Below are 16,600 nucleotides of genomic sequence, written 5' to 3' on the forward strand. Positions count from 1 at the left end.
TAAAAGTTAGGTACTTCAAAATTATGCCACTCATGCCCTAATTCACATACCATCATCCCTCTGCATCCATTCCATTGGATCAGCAATTACTTGAGCCCCCCCAAAAATATCCTAGGTGTCCAGAAACTCAACAGAACTAGTTGATACAGAAATCCTGTTGCCACAAGAGCAAGACAGAGAATGGGTATCCCACAGTGACTCATTGCATGACACCACAAGGCATAAGCTGGAAGGACTACGTTTCACTTGCCAAAACTGTCAAGAAGCTCAGCATCAATCAGGACAAAACACCCCCTCCTTGATTGGCAGCCCATCTGAGATCTTAAAGATTCATTTCCTCCTCCACCAGTGGCTGCGGTGTATACCATCTGCAAATGCAGTGCAATTGCCTGTCCAGGCTACACAGAGAGCACCTCCCAAAGACCCAAAACTGACTAACACCCAAGTCAATAAATTTTAAATTTAAAAATTAAGCATACAGCACTGTAATTGGTAAATTCGCCCCTATGAGTCCATGCCGCCCATTTTACACCCCATTAACCTACATTCCAGTACATTTTTGAAGGGTGGGAGGAACCCGGAGCCTCTGGAGAAAACCCACACAGACACGGGAAGAACGTACAAATTTCTTACAGACAGCACAGGATTCAATCCCAGGTCTGGTCCTGATTGCTGGCACTGTAAAGGTGTTGCACTAACTGCGATGCCAAACTTGCCACTCCATGTCTTGGAAATACATTCAGATTTCTCAGCATGGGCAAATAATTAGATCCATGAGTGAAATCAAGGCATTTGAAATTCTTAACTCAAAAGTGTTGTGGGTGTTTAGAATTAAATGGATTTGTCAATTCTTAGAGTGATATTTTTTTGGTGAATGAAGACATTAAGGTGGATTTCAAAGTTAATGTACTTTATACTAAGCTAATGTAGCTATGATCTAAATGAATCACGGAAAGGATTGGAAGGGCTGAATGGGTTCCTCCTGCTCCTACCTATCTAGATTTAATGGTGTGCGACAATTCATGGAACTGACAGTCAGAATTCTATGTGAATAAACTTTTTGAGAGATGCACACATCACACTAATGCCAAAAACCCAGTCTGCTGCAACACACGAGCTTTGCGAAACCAATCACAGGCAAAGCAGAAGAGAAGACTAAAAGTTTCTTGATATCTTTTACTCAGAGGAAGTAAACATCAGTGACAGTGCCAGCGTTTATTGACCATCTTTAATTGTGCCTGAATTGAAGAGATAATTAGGGTTCAATCATATTGATGGTTTTGGACCAGATTGGCCAAACACAGTGGATTTCCTTCTTGTGCAATACATAAATATATTTATATTTAATAAAATCTGCAGATTTTCTTTTTTATATCCAACTGGATTTCCTTCTTCGATGATGTTAGTGAGCGAGATGGGATTTTCTTAACAATCAAATAGTTTAATTTCTCATTAACTTTATATTCTGATTTATCAAGGGAACTTACATTTTCCAGTTCCTATGATGGAAAATGATCAGGCATACAGATGCTAGTCCAGTGATTTGACCACTGTGCTGAAATCTCCTGTGAGACAGAACAAAACAACCACAATAATTAATTCTTTGCAAGTCAGTAGCCAAATTCATAGCAAGGTGTCGATAACCATCAGTGAATGTCTGAAGTGTTGCCTAAATAATTCAGCTGCTGAGAGACAGAAATTTGCCTGTGGCTAGCTCAACCCTTCACAAACCATACATCACTGTAATATGTCCAGTGCTGGTGCAACATGAAGGAAAAAAAAGAACCCACCACCCGCCCAGTGTGGCCTTACAAGGAAATAATCACATATTAGCTGCATCATTTCCCCTGGATGCTCAAACTTCTCAGCATGAAATCGGTTAAACCAGCCAGCCAGCATCTAGTGGTTTCAATAACTGTGCCATGAGCAGAGACGATGGCCAAGAAATCCATCTGCACACAGCTCAGATGGCACATAGCACCCTCCTCTGAACCTCCAATATGATGGGCAGAAAGCAAGTGTTTGTCAAGAACACTGACTACAGTATTGTGACCCCTACAGACTACTATCCAGCACCTAAGCCAGGAGACATTAGCTTTCTTTGAATACAAGTACAGCCTGTGTGAAGTGTAGAACTGGCCTGAGGTACTCAAGAAAATTAGATGCACATGGACTCTGGTAAGTGGTCCTTAAAGGAGCTGTAATCAGAAAGCTGAGGTTTTAAAATATATATTTCTACAAATATAGAGGCAGTATGTGGAGAAATACTCAATCCCAACCACAGATCAAAGAATGCAGAATCCTGTAAACATCTCTCTACCATAATTGGTGCCATTCACACCAGATTCAATCCTGCTCATCACAGGGGCACCACCATCACCTTCCAGCTTTGTACATATTCCTCGAAACACCTCAGATTCTACCACTACACAGTAGGCACAATTTACAGCTGCCAACCCACCTGCATGACCTTGGCACGTTGGAAGAAACCAGAGCACCTGGGGGAAAAGTCAGAGAGAATGTGCAAACTCCACACAGAGAGCACAGATGGTCGGGATTGAAGCCAGGTAGCTGGAGCTGCAAGGCAGTGGCTTTCCACTCTTTTGCCTTCACAGCAAATCATGAACTAAATTGAAGTTCCACAGCTGCCATGGTGGGAGTTGAACTCCAATCTCTGGATTACCAGTCCAGGATCTGGGTTTCCAATCAAATCATTTACTCATTGCACCACCAGTGAATCGTAATTTTGGACAAATTGCTTTAACTGTAAAAAGAATAGGCTTATCCCCTCATTGTACAACAGTAGATTGGGAAGACAAGGCAGAATAATAACAGCCAATTAGGCACTCAGTGAAAGGTAAACATCGATGACAAGGAACAACAAAGGAGAAGCTTGTTTTACACTGATGAGTGAGCCTGAAGAAACAATACAGAAACAACAAAGGTTAAATAATATGCAGCAATTATGGAAAAATGAAAGCTAATGACCAGTATGTCAATATAAACAAACATCAATGAAAATGCTGGCGGTTTGATTATTGACGGAGATTAAGAGGGAGAGAAAAGTTTCATTAGGGAAAACTGGGCTAAATCTGAAAATGTATTCTGGTGAAACACTGAAAACTCCAAAGTAGATGCAGTGTGTAGATTCTCATTACAGTCAAAAGTTGCAGTGGCCATTTATGCAGAAAAAACAATTCTCAAAACCTCAAATCCAACCTATGTCATTGGAGTTATGAGGACAGTTACACTCTCTGCAGCATAGAACCATAAAACACTGCAGCACAGTCTGAGCTGAACTATTTATTATTCTGCTTAGTCTCACTGGCCTGCAACTGCACCACAGCTCTTCATACCCCTTCCATCCATGCAGCTACCCACATTTTTCATAAATGTTCAAATCCATCTTGTATTCACTTCAGCTGGCACTCACCACTCTGCGGGAAGTTCTCCCTAATGTTCCCTTTAAATATTTCACCCTTAACCAATGTCCTCTAATATCACTTCACCTCAGTGGAAAAGATCCTGCTTGCATTTACTCTATCTAGACCCCCTCATAATTTTGTATCCCTCTGTCAAGTCTCCCCTCATTCTCTGATGTTCTAGGGTGCCAACATGCCAAAAGCTCTCTTTTAATGGTACTGTGCATCTCAAGTATGCTGTTTGTGTGGAATTTGTGAAATCTCCCTGTGAACTCATTAGGTGATCCCCTTTCTTACCAAAGGTGTAGGTTAATTGGCCATTGTAAATTGCTCCTGGTGTCGATGGCAGGGCAGGAGAATCAGGCATGAGTTGATGGACAGGTAAGACAGGACAGGTTGCAGAAAAAGATGTGGGGAAAGGGGACTGAAGGGATTGCTCTGAGAACTAGCATTGACAATGGGCCAAAGGACCTCATAAAAGAAAATATGTGGCTGAATTTCCGGTGTGGGTGCACACCTATTGAAAAAAGATTGAGGCAAAGCATGCCAGTCTTGCACAATCACTGAGGATTATAGAATAAGTCAAATCCACTCTTTCAACACATAGTCTTCCTGTGGGGATCATGTTGGATAATAGTCCACAATTTCTGTCTTTTCAATCTAAGCAGTTTGTAAAATGAAATAGGAACCAACTTTCTTTCATTTCTTCTCAGCATTTAGCGCCAAGATCAGTACACGTGGTGAACGAGACACTAAGGAAGCAAGTTCTCGAAGACAGATCAGGTATCATCTCATAGATTTCATTCTGAGATATAGATCAGTACATCATTCCCATAGAAGATTCTCATTCCTTGCAGAAATGCTCACACAGAAGAATTGGGGCAGATTTAAGTCTGGTTCAGCTGAATCTGGAAGGCAATTGAAACAAATCATTACATGTGCCATCAATAATGAAAGTTCAGATTCCCAGCATAAAGTTCATTAACTCAGACCAACTACCAGCTCAGAAGTTAGAAAGAAGAGTATTAGAGATTGTGGAGAGGTATAAATCTGCATGAATAGTATACAGAATAGGTTGGCAAGGACAAGTGTAACAAGATACTTGTTCTCACAAGTTCACTTCACTCTTAGAGTAGTCAACATACTTCGATTGTTCTTTCAGAGGGAATCTCAAACCATCAGAGGTTTCCACTTCAGGCTCCAATTCCACACCCCCCCCCCCCCCCAGGAGACTGTGTGACCAGCATTTAGTGGGTTGATCGTACAGGTCTGAAGGGTTTGGTGTAAATAGGTCTGACGGCCTTTTCCCTTCCTGCAGGCATCAAGACCTCGTCAACATTCAGGCATGTGCTGCTCAGTGTAAGTAACATTTGCCAGGCAATGGCCATCTCCATAAAGAGTCTAACTACGAACTTTTATTATTACAAAGGCCATTGCCATGCCCCTACCATCGATGTCTGTTTCCAGAAACTAAACCGAACCAGCCACATAAATCCTGTGGCTACAAACATAAAGATAGAGCTAATTATCCTGCATTGAGTGACTTACCCACTGATATGGCAAAGTTCTTCGATCACTTGCTAGGACAAATCAGGAGGCAAGATGGAATATTCATTCTCCAGTTGCTTGAATGAGTGCAGTGCATAAACACCATTCAGGGCACTGCTCAACTTGAACCATCACATCATCCACCCTAAGCATTAATTTCCTCTATCCCTGGTACATAGTCATCCATCTACAAAATGTGCTGCAATTACTAACCCAGCCAATCCAGAAGCACCTCCCAAACCCATACACTTTATCACCAAGTGGGGACTACTCCAGAGGTGCATGGGACACAACTACCTGTAGGGCCCCCTCCAAGACAGGCAAAATTCTATGTATGTGTTTGCGTGTGTGTCCCCACTTTGGGAAAGTAGAGTGTTCCTATGAAACCTTTCGTAAGTTGAAATGTCATAAAGCAAAGGTTATTTTCGTAAAAGTGAAAATCCGTTCAAATCCTTTCATAAAAGCGAACACCTTTGTAAAGGTGAATTTTTGTAAAGTGAGAATTCATAAAACGGGATATACCTGTTGAGGGGTGTGTGTGTATGTTTGTATGTACGTTGCACAAGTCCTTTGTTGTCACCTGCAACTTGCTAACAGCACTTTGGGAGTTTCTTCAAATGTACAACTGCTGCAGTTCAAGACACCAATTCACCACTGTCAGCTCAAGATGGATAATAAATGGTGGCCTTGCCAATGGTGCTCAAGTCCTGAAAAATGAGTACATTAAAAAATGATTTATGGAGCTGTGCCTCTGAGCTGACTAGTTTCTTCCATTCATCTCTCCACAGATGCTGCCTAATTTGCTGAATGCTTGCAGAATTTTCTGTTTTCTTTACAGATGTCCATAATCTGCAGTACTTGCATTTGTTATTAAATACATGATATTTGCAAAGTTCCCAATACAATGAATTGCCAGTGGGTTTAAGGCAGATAATTTCGAATCAGTGTTCAGGGTCTTTTTGGCTCCCGGAAATAGACCATCCATGAAATTGGTGCTCTGCCTGACTGAAAAAGGATCCGATAATGACAAAGAAGCTATGAACTGGGCCTGTGAAAGAAGACTGAAATGCACAGCGTCCATAATGTAATGGACTGTGCAAGGTTTGTGAGTCTATCATACAGTGGATTATTTAGGGATTTAGTGTGTGACAGATGAAATGGGGACTGCAGAGGAAGAACATACAAAGGTAAGGATGTTAGAGTGCTCTCTCCATGGTTGGGGAACAGATGGAGTCGAGTGATAGCATGGATTGTACCCAGGCTACCTTGAGAGATTAGATATGGGCTTGTGGCGGTGCATGTCCTGATGTCATTCCACACCTCTTATAAATGTTTATTGAAAGGTTATCACTGACATTAATAATTCTTCACGTCTTGTTTCCCTTTGCCTCCTCCGGTGGACGACGAGTAGCAGAGGCCTGCGAAGCAGTCATTGAGTACCTCTGTGTGCAGGGAGTCACACTGGAAGTGCCTGATCCTCTCGCTCCTGATGTATGGCTGCCTGGGGGCTGTAGCCTGGTGCCAGTTAACCCGCGTCACCAAACTCAGCTTCGACAGCTCCCTGAAGGGCAAGTCCATGATCTACCATGACAGCCCCTGCTCCAACGGGTACGTTTACATCCCCCTGGCCTTCCTGGCCATGCTCTACATGGTCTACCTGGTGGAGTGCTGGCACTGCCACGCCCGCAGCGAGCTCCAGCACAAGGTGGACATCGACAGCGTGTACGAGCGCATCGGCCGCATGCAGCATGCCACCCCCTGCATCTGGTGGAAGGCCATCAGCTACCATTTCGTGCGGCGCACGCGCCAGGTGACGCGCTACCGCAACGGTGATGCCTACACCACCACGCAGGTCTACCATGAGCGAGTGAACACGCATGTGGCCGAGGCCGAGTTCGAGTATGGCCGCTGCGGCGTGCGCGATGTCTCCAGGCAGCTGCTGGGCCTCGAGCACCACGCAGCCACCAGGTTGCGCTTCACCAAGTGCTTCAGCTTTGCCAACACCGAGTCGGAGAACTGCTACCTGAACCAGCGGGCGCACTTCTTCAGCGAGATTGAGGGGCTGGATGACTACATGGAGGCCCGTGAGGGCATGCAGCTGAAGAACGTGGACTTCAAAGACTACATGATGGTGTACGCCAATCCCGACCGCCTGCCCTGGTACATCTCCCACTACGCCTTCTGGGCGGCCGGCCTGCTCATGCTGTCATGGCCTCTGCGCGTCCTGGTCGAGTACCGGACTGCCTATGTGCACTACCATGTGGAGAAGCTCTTCGGCCTGGAGTACGTGGTGGCCACGCCCACCGAGGAGGTGGGCCTGTGCTCACCGGTGGCCCGGGTGGGCACGGTGGACAGCACCGAGCTGGAGTGGCACATCCGCACCAACCGCCAGCTCATCCCCAGCTACTCAGAGGCTGTGCTCATGGACTTGGCCTCGCTGTCCATCTGCAACGGCTACTCAACCTGTGGCATCGGGCTGCGGGCCGACTGCGATGGCAGGTCCAGCAGCTCTTCCATCTTCTCCCGCAATGTGGGCCGCAGCCACTCACGCTTCTCACTGGACACCAGTCGCTTCTCGCTCTGCCGGGTGCACGGCTCGGGCCCCACCGGCCTGTGGCGGAGCCGCAGCAGCAACATCAATGAGCGTGGCCACGACGATCAGTGCCGCTCCTACTCCAGCCAGCTGGCCATCAGCGACAGCCCACCCAACTACCATGATGCCCGCTTCTTCCCAGTGCTCATCGTCCACCGGCCTTGCCAGGGCCGTGAAGGAGACGGGCGCAGGTATTACATCAGACGGAACTCTTGCCTCGAAACATCCTTGTGACCCACCATGCCTAGTCCTGCCTCCCTTTCCCCTTCCACCGCCCACCTCCTGCCTTTGTCATCTTTCCCAAACCTCTGCACTCCCCCTGTCATCCCATGGTGTCATCTGTCTGTATTCCCATGTTCTGGGATCCTCTCTCCAATCCTTCCTAAATCCTCTCCCTCTCTTCACCCTGCTCATTTTATCTCCCCAAAGGACCACAATCCTCATCATCAAAATTGTCTATTTTTTCCCATCACAATCCTTGGAAAATTTCTCACCCTAACATTGCAGTGAATGAAGCGATGATCTCTCCAGGACTCTGTGAAATTGGTTAGCGCCAGGTTTGTGCTTTATGCCCCCACGTCTGAAGGGTTCAATCAGAGATTTAAACCCCACCTTGACTTACAAGACTGGATACCTTTAAGAAGCTACCACGTGCTAACTCCCAAAAGGATTGGACACAAGTTTTCTGGTTAAATCTTCAACAATAGTTGGGTAAAAGGCAAGACAAGTTCATTTGCAGACTTTCGGTTTGTATGTTACTGCAGTCAGTAATGAGAGTTCTGATTACAATGGATGGAAGATTTGCATGACCTGACAACACACATTCAAACAAGCAGCCTGCTGCGATCTAACTTGGTCTATAACCTATCAAACAGTTTGATTTGGACACTCATTCCAGAGTGCAAATAGTGTAACATTGAACAGGGAGAAGCAACTGACGTTTCTCTTTTGTATTTTCTTATATGCTGTAGAACAGATTGTTGGAGGGATATTGGGAGGAGTCACTTTGCACATTGTTCCTTCATCCGTTTGTGGACTTTGGAGGGTGGGAGGGAGGGGGAAGAGAAGCTGTCACACTGTATAATATTCCTCTGACCACCATTGCAATGCCTCCATCAAAGCACTGATTTAATGTGGTATAATTTCACCCAATCTTAATGGAGTCACAATTCAGTCACAAGACCACGTCATACAGGAAGACCTCACACAAGAGATCCCTCCAATTAGCAGTTCAACTTAATTAAGCACAGGATCAGAAACAATTCCAAGGTCCATCTCCAACATCAAGAGCTCCAGTTGCTAGTCTCATCTCCCATTGGATCTTGTCATATCGTTCTGTCATCTGGGCTCATCTCTCTTCTACCCGAGTCCATCTGACCATTGGGTTTAGAGCTTGTGGAAAAATGCAACGTGTTAGTGGGTTCAATTTGTAAATCAATTGTTAATTAAGTAATATTGGCATCAGCTTCTAAATTGGGCATACATTTAAAAATGAAATATTTTTCCAGTCTTTGGTGCCAACCCAGAAAGAGTGGAACTCATTGGATAGCTTGCAAGAGATTTGAAACAATGAGGCACATAGCCTTTCTCTTGGATCTAAATTTCTTTGATCTGTCCTAAATATTCTTCTCAGAAGAAATGTGTAAATGTAGAATTCCTTCTCACAAGAACTGGGGTTAATTCTGACTGTTTGGACAGCTGTTAAACATGAATATTTAAGGAGCCAGTAAATAGAGGTGTAGATTTAACTTAAGGAGCCCCTTCTTATCCTGTTCCAGAGCTGGAACAAGAAATGTCAGAGAGGGTACTGTCAATCTTATCACAGCAATCAAGTTTGTGGAATATCCTTTTAGCTGCTTCGGCAGGGCAATGTTCAGTTGCAGAAGCTAAAATTATTCTTACTAACCAGGGTGGTTGTGATATTTTTATTTTTATTTTTATTTAGACGTACAGCATGGTAACAGGCCATTTTAGCTCATGAGCCCATGCCACCCAATTTACATCCAATTAACCTACATCCCTGGTACTTTTGAATGGTGGGAGGAAGCCGGAGCTCCCAGGGAAAACCCACGCAGGCACAGGGAGAATGTACGAACTCTTTACAGACAGTACGTGATTCGAATCCAAGTCCTGCTCATTGGTGTTGTAAAGGCATTGAGCTAACCGCTACACCAACCATGCTGCCCTTTGGCTACTGTGGTGGCACAGTAGATTCCTGTAGAAGATTCGAAGGTAGGAGGAGTGAGTGAAATATTAACTGGATTTCATACTGCCTTGTTCAGGAGTCACAAGTCAGTCAGCCTTGACCCTTCTGGACCCATTTAATTAATCTCTGGAGGAAACATTCTTGACTCCATGCGCCAGCTCTTGTGGGAAGTGACTTTAGATAGTAAGCAGAGGGCTTTCCAGTAGTTGGTTCAAGAAAGAATGAACATGGTTATGCTGTGCACAAAATAAAGGGACTCAAAGGAGAGTGATAAAGTGAAAATCTTGCACTTATAACCTGCATACAGTAAGGAGCAAATGGCTAAATAGTCACGACAGATGCATTTTCTTTGGAGTATGTGGCTGTCATAAGCTATGCCGGCATTTCATACACATATCTGATACACCCTGAAATGAGTGGCATATTCAGCCTCTTCAGAGAGCAGTTGGTGGGTATGCATGTATATCATGGGTGGGGTTCCTTTGCTTGAAGGGGCAAGGTGTATTTGCAATAGAATTCTGGTAGTTCCACGGTAACCATCACTGATGCAAGTTCTGTTTCATTCTGAAATGTACTGAGTTTAAATTGCAGTTGATGATGTGAGATTTGTACCCATTTTTCCAGATCTATAGTTATGGCGTCTGCCATCAGTCCAGATGTCTGGTGTTAGTCTAATAAATTATCACTCAACTATTTTACTCATGGTTGAGGGTTAAATGTCGACCCTGAGTCCAGGGTAAATGTCCCATCCCCACCCCCAGCAGTTAATTGAGTAATGCCACATATATGTCATGTCTTCTTGACAATCCCTCAGTTTAATATCTCACGTGAGCAACATGATCTCTGACGGTGCAGCATTCCCTTTATGCCAACTTGGGTTTTGTGCTCAAAACATGGTCTTCAACCCAACACCACCAATATCACAGGAAAACTTCATTCTGAATGCAGGGGATGGGTTCTGTCGATTGCCACACAAGTGCTTGCTTATTGGATGTCAGTGAGGTTGATGAGAGGTAAGTGCAAGGGAAGGTTGCTGTGATTTTCTACATTGAGCTGTGAAACAAAATTGACACTGGGAGTTTGGCTGTCTGGGCTGGTACCCTCAGGAAAGTAATTACTGAACCAAGTTCCTTGAGTCTGCCTCACCCCAGCCTCATGTGGAGGACAGAATGAGGCTTGGCTGCAATGGCACCTGCAGTTGCACTATCATCCTTGAGCCATGGTCCACAGTTTGAAGACTGTTGGAAGCCACCTGCCCCATGGGGAACCAAACTTCAGCTAGGAATTTGATCTCCGGGAAACCATTAGCCAGTGCATTGAGAAATCTTAATTTGCTGTATCAGGAGTTTGTGTGGTTTGTGGATAGAATCAAAGATTTTGTCACTCTTTCAGAGACATCCTGAATCTTTGAAGGTGCAACACTCTGCCACCCTCTGTTGTGGGCTGACCTTGGGTATTCTGTCCTATACAAATTTGCAAAGCCCTAATACCTTTGACTGTTAACACTGTGGAATATAGAACTGGGATGAACTATGCAAAAATAACTCGTCACCTTCGTTCCTCAGAGAGTCACGGACATTAGAGGTGGAATCAAGGAGGCAGAATGATGCCACAGCATCTGAACTGCTTTGTGTCTCGTGTTCATCCACAGTGTGGACTTGCAGCCCCTCAGTAGCTGCCCGAGTGGTGGGTTCATTGTCTTCCTGCTCAGCTCCTTCCACCCTCCCTAACCCTTGGCGTATGACTGTATCTTTCTTACTCTGATACTGTTGGAATAAAAAAAAATGTTTGAAACAAAATGCTGAGTCACCTCTCCTCTGTGGGATACCATGGCACAGGGATGGATTAAAGTGTGAGTATTAAGGAAAACCAATGCATGAGAAAGCAAACTAGTTTCTTCCAGTGACCCTCGCATTTCCAATTAGCAGGAAGGTGACACTGTGTATGGATGGAAGTAAGGAGAAGGGAGTGTGGAAGGAAGTGTGTGGGTGGCCACAGAGAGAGGTTGCAGAGTGGGGTGGGGGGCATGGCCAAGGGAAAAGGTGGGCTGGTGACAGGAAGTAGGGTGGCCTATTGGGAGATGGAGGCAAGTGGAAGTCAAGGAGGCAAGAGTGAGGAGACCAGGGAAGAGAAGATGGAGATTCCAGTAGGGTGAGCATGGCTAGGGAGAGATAATGGAGTTACTCGAAGGGAAAGTATAGGTACCATTAAGAAAAGATTGTGGGGAGTGATGCAAAGATGGGAATTATCAGTGTAACCAAAGGGGAGAGTGCAGGCTGCAACCAAAGAGTTCAGGGGTGCAGCCAAGGATAGAGTGGGAGTGTAACCAATAAAGGATGGGAGATGGTGGTGGGTTGGGGGGGAGAGAAAGATGCCCAATGGATATGGAGGATTATAATTAACTGTACATATAAAGAGCCAGAATACACACAAAGGGTTGGGTGGCTTTTTGTGCTGTAATGTTCCATATTCTGATGGTAATATCTGAATGTTGGGACAAGTGGAGAGTTGAAGACGAGAACGGATTCTTCTAATTTCTATGTCGAAACTCTGAGATACTTTCTTCCACACCAATGTTTCAGATATACTTCTTTTGTTCCTCTGACAAGAGCAATCTTCCTTGGCTGAAAAGTCCCTCGACATTTCACCTATTCCATTTTGCATGTGTGATGGGAATGCCCTTTGCCTTCATCTTTCACTCCATCGGGCTCCCTATTCAGTTCCCAGCCAATCAGTAAGGAAGTAGAATTATTCAAAGGGCTGGCTTAGACTAATAGGCTGAAATTGGCTCAATGTCTTAAAGAAATATTCTGTAAAATTCACCATAGCCAAACATACTTTCCCTGGCAGCCCAACACCTACTGCCTCTAACCGCAGAATCTTCCTTTGACAACACAGGAGATACCATACTTGTCCTTTTGCTTTCTCCCTCTGCCAGGGCTTCACAAGTTCTGCAGATCAAAGAGAAATGTACCATTCAACGCACTCTATCTGCTGCTCAGGATGCATTCTCTTCGTCTGTGAGACCAAACTTACATTTCCATTTTCTCTGCAAACATGACCCCCTAAGATCACTTCAATCCTCCATCCCAGGCCCAATTAGAGTCCTTGGGCTCCTGCGACACTTTCACGAAGCCCAAGAGATAAATCAGCAGATAAGCAAGTTAAGGAATAAGCAGTCCATGGTTGGGTGCAGAGGAAATTCGGTGTTCTTCATTCGGGAACATTATCAGGATTGAACCATTTTGAACACAGCACTGCTGACAATGCAGCTCTGCTTCAGAAAGCTGTAGGAATTTACTGGGATAAAAGAGGTGAGCCAGAACAAGCCCTAAACCTGAAGCAGTATCATAATTAAGACCCTTCACAAAAGTTCTTGCAGGTATATTATTGTTATTACCCTTCAGTCAGTGTTGTTATTGGAGGTTTGCTGCCCATAGGAATTGTGTTTCCTATGCTAAATGCTGACGACACTTCAAGAACAGATAATTGTTTTTATGGTGTTTTGGAGCACACTAAGAATGTGAATGGTACCACGTAAGAATATAGCTCTTCATGGTCCGCAAATCTCAGACCAGAAACCCTCTGATAATGCACAGTCTGATCCCTTGTGCACTTCCTGAGTTCCTACACCTCACGGCCTCTCATAAAATCTTTTCCATATTCAATATTCTTTAAATGAGCTGTCAACCCTCCCATCACTTAATTTTTCAGATCAACCCCAATTTCTGCAGGTTCTGGCTTTGTGTGGCTTTCAATATGCAAGCAGTTCTCTGATCAATTTTATTGTCAGGTAAATGGATGTGTCTGGCACCAGTGCCACCAGGTGGCAGCAGAGGTCCCAACACAAATAGGGCCATTTGCTGAGGACTGAGGTAACAGATACAGGCTGACATAAAAGCTGCAGATGCTAGAAATTTCAGCAAAGAATTGCTGGAGGAACTCAGTGGGTAGAAAACCTTTGGGCTGGAACCTTTTTATCAAGACCCAAGCAGTAAAAGGTGATATAAACTATATCAAGGGGTGGAAGAAACTGAGGAAGGTCAAAGAGGTGATAGAGGGTTAGATAGAAGGTGAGAATGCTGAGGAGACAGGTATTAGGAGAGAACATTTGGGTTGGGATGCGGAGAGGTTAGAGAGAAAAGTAAAGAAATTATGGAAATAGAAAGAGGTGGGAGTTATTTAACAAAATAAAATCAGTCAGTGTGCTGTTGAGTTTAAGGCAGTCCAAGAGAAATATGATGTGTTGTTCCTCAAGTTACGGTTTGGCCGCACCCTGGGAATAGATGAGGCCGAGGACAGACATGGGAATGCTGGAATAAATTTAAATGGTTGGCGACTGGGAATTCTAGCCCAGACCCACCGACTTAATGTGGGTATTTGACAGAGCAATCGCCCAATCTGTGTTTGGTCTCACCATTGTAGTACTCTTCATGCAGTAGATTTGGTTGGATTAGGTTGGGAGTTGTTTGCTGGCAGGTACAGACTGCTATTTGCAGTCTCCAGATCATCAAGAAGCTCTGTATTGACAACATCATGGACACTAAAAAGCAATGGAAAGTGAACTCAGTTTCCCCCAGCACTCCCGGATGGATAAGCAGACAATGAAAGACTGACAGACCCACATGCACTGCAATAACCTCAGGTTCTACCAAAGTACTTAACAAGCAATTAAGTGCATTTAAAGTGTAGTCATGGCTTTAATGTGGTCGATCCCTACAGAGGCTGGCTCCCACAAACAGTACTGATTAATGAATAGATCCTAAAGCAAAAAAAAAGCAGATGCTGGAAAAGATTAAGTAAAAACAAAAATAGCTGGGAACAGTCGGTAGATCAGGTGGCATCTGAAAGGAAAGAGAAACAGAATTAACAGTTCAGGTTGGTAAACTTGTGTGATACAGAGGGAAACCAGTTTGAAGTTACCTCACATTAGATCCACCCACAAGTAAGGCTACCAGGCAATTGGTTCTCACAAGTCATGTGGGAAAATTTGGGCCAGCCCCTCCAGCTGGCTGCAGCATAAAGCCCACCACATGGAGCAGATAAGGATTCTATTCCTTTCTCTCAGTTCCTCCATCTCCATAGCATCTACTCCCAACATGAGGTCTTCCATTCCAGACCATTTGAGATATCCTCCTTCTTCAAAAAAAATTGGCTTCCCCACCACCACCATCAACTTGCATCTCAACCATTTCCCACATATCTACCCTGGCCCCCTCTGTCCCCAGATGCAACAAGAACAGGGTTCCACTTGTCCTCACCTACCACCCCACCAGCCTCTGCATCCAGCATAATATCCCCTGCAATTTCTGTCACCTACAACATGATCCCACCACCAGACACATCTTCCACTTTCTGCCTTCCAAAGGGACCACTACCTCCATGACTTCTTCTTCCACTCATACCTTCACACAAATCATCCCCTTGGCACCTACCCCTATGACCGCACTTGTGCCCACACAACTTCCCTCACAATCATTTGGAGCCCTAAATAGTTCTACCAAGTGAAGCAACACTTCAGACATCTACTGCAACCAGTGCTTCTGTTGTGCCCTTCTCTGCATTGGAGAGACTGAACACAGACTGGGAGACCACTTTGCTGAGCACCTTTGTTCTGTCTGCATCAATGACAGGGATCACCCAGTGGCCGACCATTTCGATTCTGCGCCCCACTTCCCCACTGACATGTCTGTCCATGGTCTCATGCACTGCCAAACCAGGGCCACCCATAAATTGGAGGAGCAACACCTAATATTCCCTCTCGGCCCTCTCCACTCCAATGGCATTAACTGATATCTCCAGTTTCTGCTGGACCACTCCCAGTTTTCTCTCTCTCTTTCTTATCCCACTGTCTCCTTTCCTCCAGTTCCCCACCCCCTTCTCTCCATTCAGAGACCTATCCCCCTCTCTCCAGTTCTCTCGTGCCCTCCACCTATTACCTCTTGCCTGAGGGCCTGTGCTCCTCCCCCTATCCCCTGACTACATTTTGCTCATAACTTGATGAAGGGCTCAAGCCTAAACGTTGGTTATGTATCTTTATCTTTGCCATATAAACTACACTGTTGGACCTGCTGAGTTTCGCAAGCATTGTGGTTTTACTTCAATCACTGCAACTCCAAACTTTCATGTTTCACTCCAGATCACTGTCTTGTCCCCTCGAGATATCCCTGTACCTCAATCCAGGTTACAGGCCATGGGCAATGCCGGAAGACTGTCTGTGAAGGGTCTAATCGAGGTTGTGAGCATGGGCGATGCTGGAGACCATTTGGGTTGTGTAAACTGGTAATGGGATGGGGACTATTGTGGCATTCACCCAGAGGAGATCCCTGCGTTTCACCCATTATAATAGTAATTAGATGAGTATTTCTCTGTCGATTAATGTATCTGCTTGCATAAAGTGATGTCGGGTAGTTTTGCATAACCCTAGGGTACTATTGGGTGTTGCGAAGATAGTTAGTTAGCGTGTGGTGCGTATGATTTGCGTGCAACTGTTGTGTGTGTGAGTGTATTCCATGTTGCAAATTCCCCTGGATGGAAATAAAGATCAGTTTTCTACTAATGTGTCCAGGAGTTGTTATTCTTTGAACCATTCGAAGCTATTCTCATCATACCCATATATTTTAAGTTATGAATTGTCATTGATTTGAAATGTTAAATCTGTTTCTCTCTCCACAGATCCTGCCTGACCTGCTGGATGTTTTCAGCATTCTGTTTTAGTGTTGATAACTGAGGGATTTTATCAGACAGGGTGGTCACTGGTATGGCTGCTTTCCTTGGAAAATATCTTGGGATCTTTAATGTTCAAATAAGAGGTTAGATGTAGCTCTCCAA

The 16,600-nt window shown here is 44.8% G+C and overlaps 1 protein-coding gene and 1 long non-coding RNA gene across 4 annotated transcripts in view; one reads left to right on the forward strand and one right to left on the reverse strand.

Moving 5' to 3' along the window:
- Positions 1–4,077: 4,077 nt before the first annotated feature.
- The window catches only part of LOC138753771 (uncharacterized), an 88,587-nt gene continuing 76,064 nt past the window's right edge, over positions 4,078–16,600 (reverse strand). For 2 of the 3 annotated variants that reach the window (XR_011351420.1, XR_011351419.1), the window contains exons 3-4: positions 14,187–14,312; positions 8,570–8,955 (exon numbers count right to left, since the gene is read on the reverse strand). This is a non-coding gene — a long non-coding RNA (uncharacterized lncRNA). Of the gene's footprint in view, positions 4,331–8,569; positions 8,956–14,186; positions 14,313–16,600 lie in introns of those variants that run through there. The other variant, XR_011351421.1, reaches the window with a different exon arrangement.
- Positions 4,373–7,863, forward strand: LOC138752206 (transmembrane protein 151B). The gene is made up of 3 exons (XM_069915195.1): positions 4,373–4,464; positions 4,741–4,765; positions 6,382–7,863. Exons 1-3 carry the CDS (start codon positions 4,373–4,375, stop codon positions 7,795–7,797), a joined length of 1,533 nt encoding a protein of 510 aa, XP_069771296.1. The 3' UTR covers positions 7,798–7,863.

The sequence above is a fragment of the Narcine bancroftii genome, chromosome 2, assembly GCF_036971445.1.
Source record: "Narcine bancroftii isolate sNarBan1 chromosome 2, sNarBan1.hap1, whole genome shotgun sequence".
NCBI classification, from domain to species: Eukaryota; Metazoa; Chordata; class Chondrichthyes; order Torpediniformes; family Narcinidae; genus Narcine; species Narcine bancroftii.

What these genes read in the sequence shown, in the direction of transcription:
- LOC138752206 (XM_069915195.1), top strand. Translation starts at nt 4,373, where the DNA reads ATGAAAGTTCAGATTCCCAGCATAAAGTTCATTAACTCAGACCAACTA. An exon ending in GTATTAGAGATTGTGGAGAG is followed by an intron (nt 4,465 to 4,740) that starts GTATAAATCTGC and finishes CCCTTCCTGCAG; the next exon opens with GCATCAAGACCTCGTCAACA. An exon ending in AAGACCTCGTCAACATTCAG is followed by an intron (nt 4,766 to 6,381) that starts GCATGTGCTGCT and finishes GACGACGAGTAG; the next exon opens with CAGAGGCCTGCGAAGCAGTC.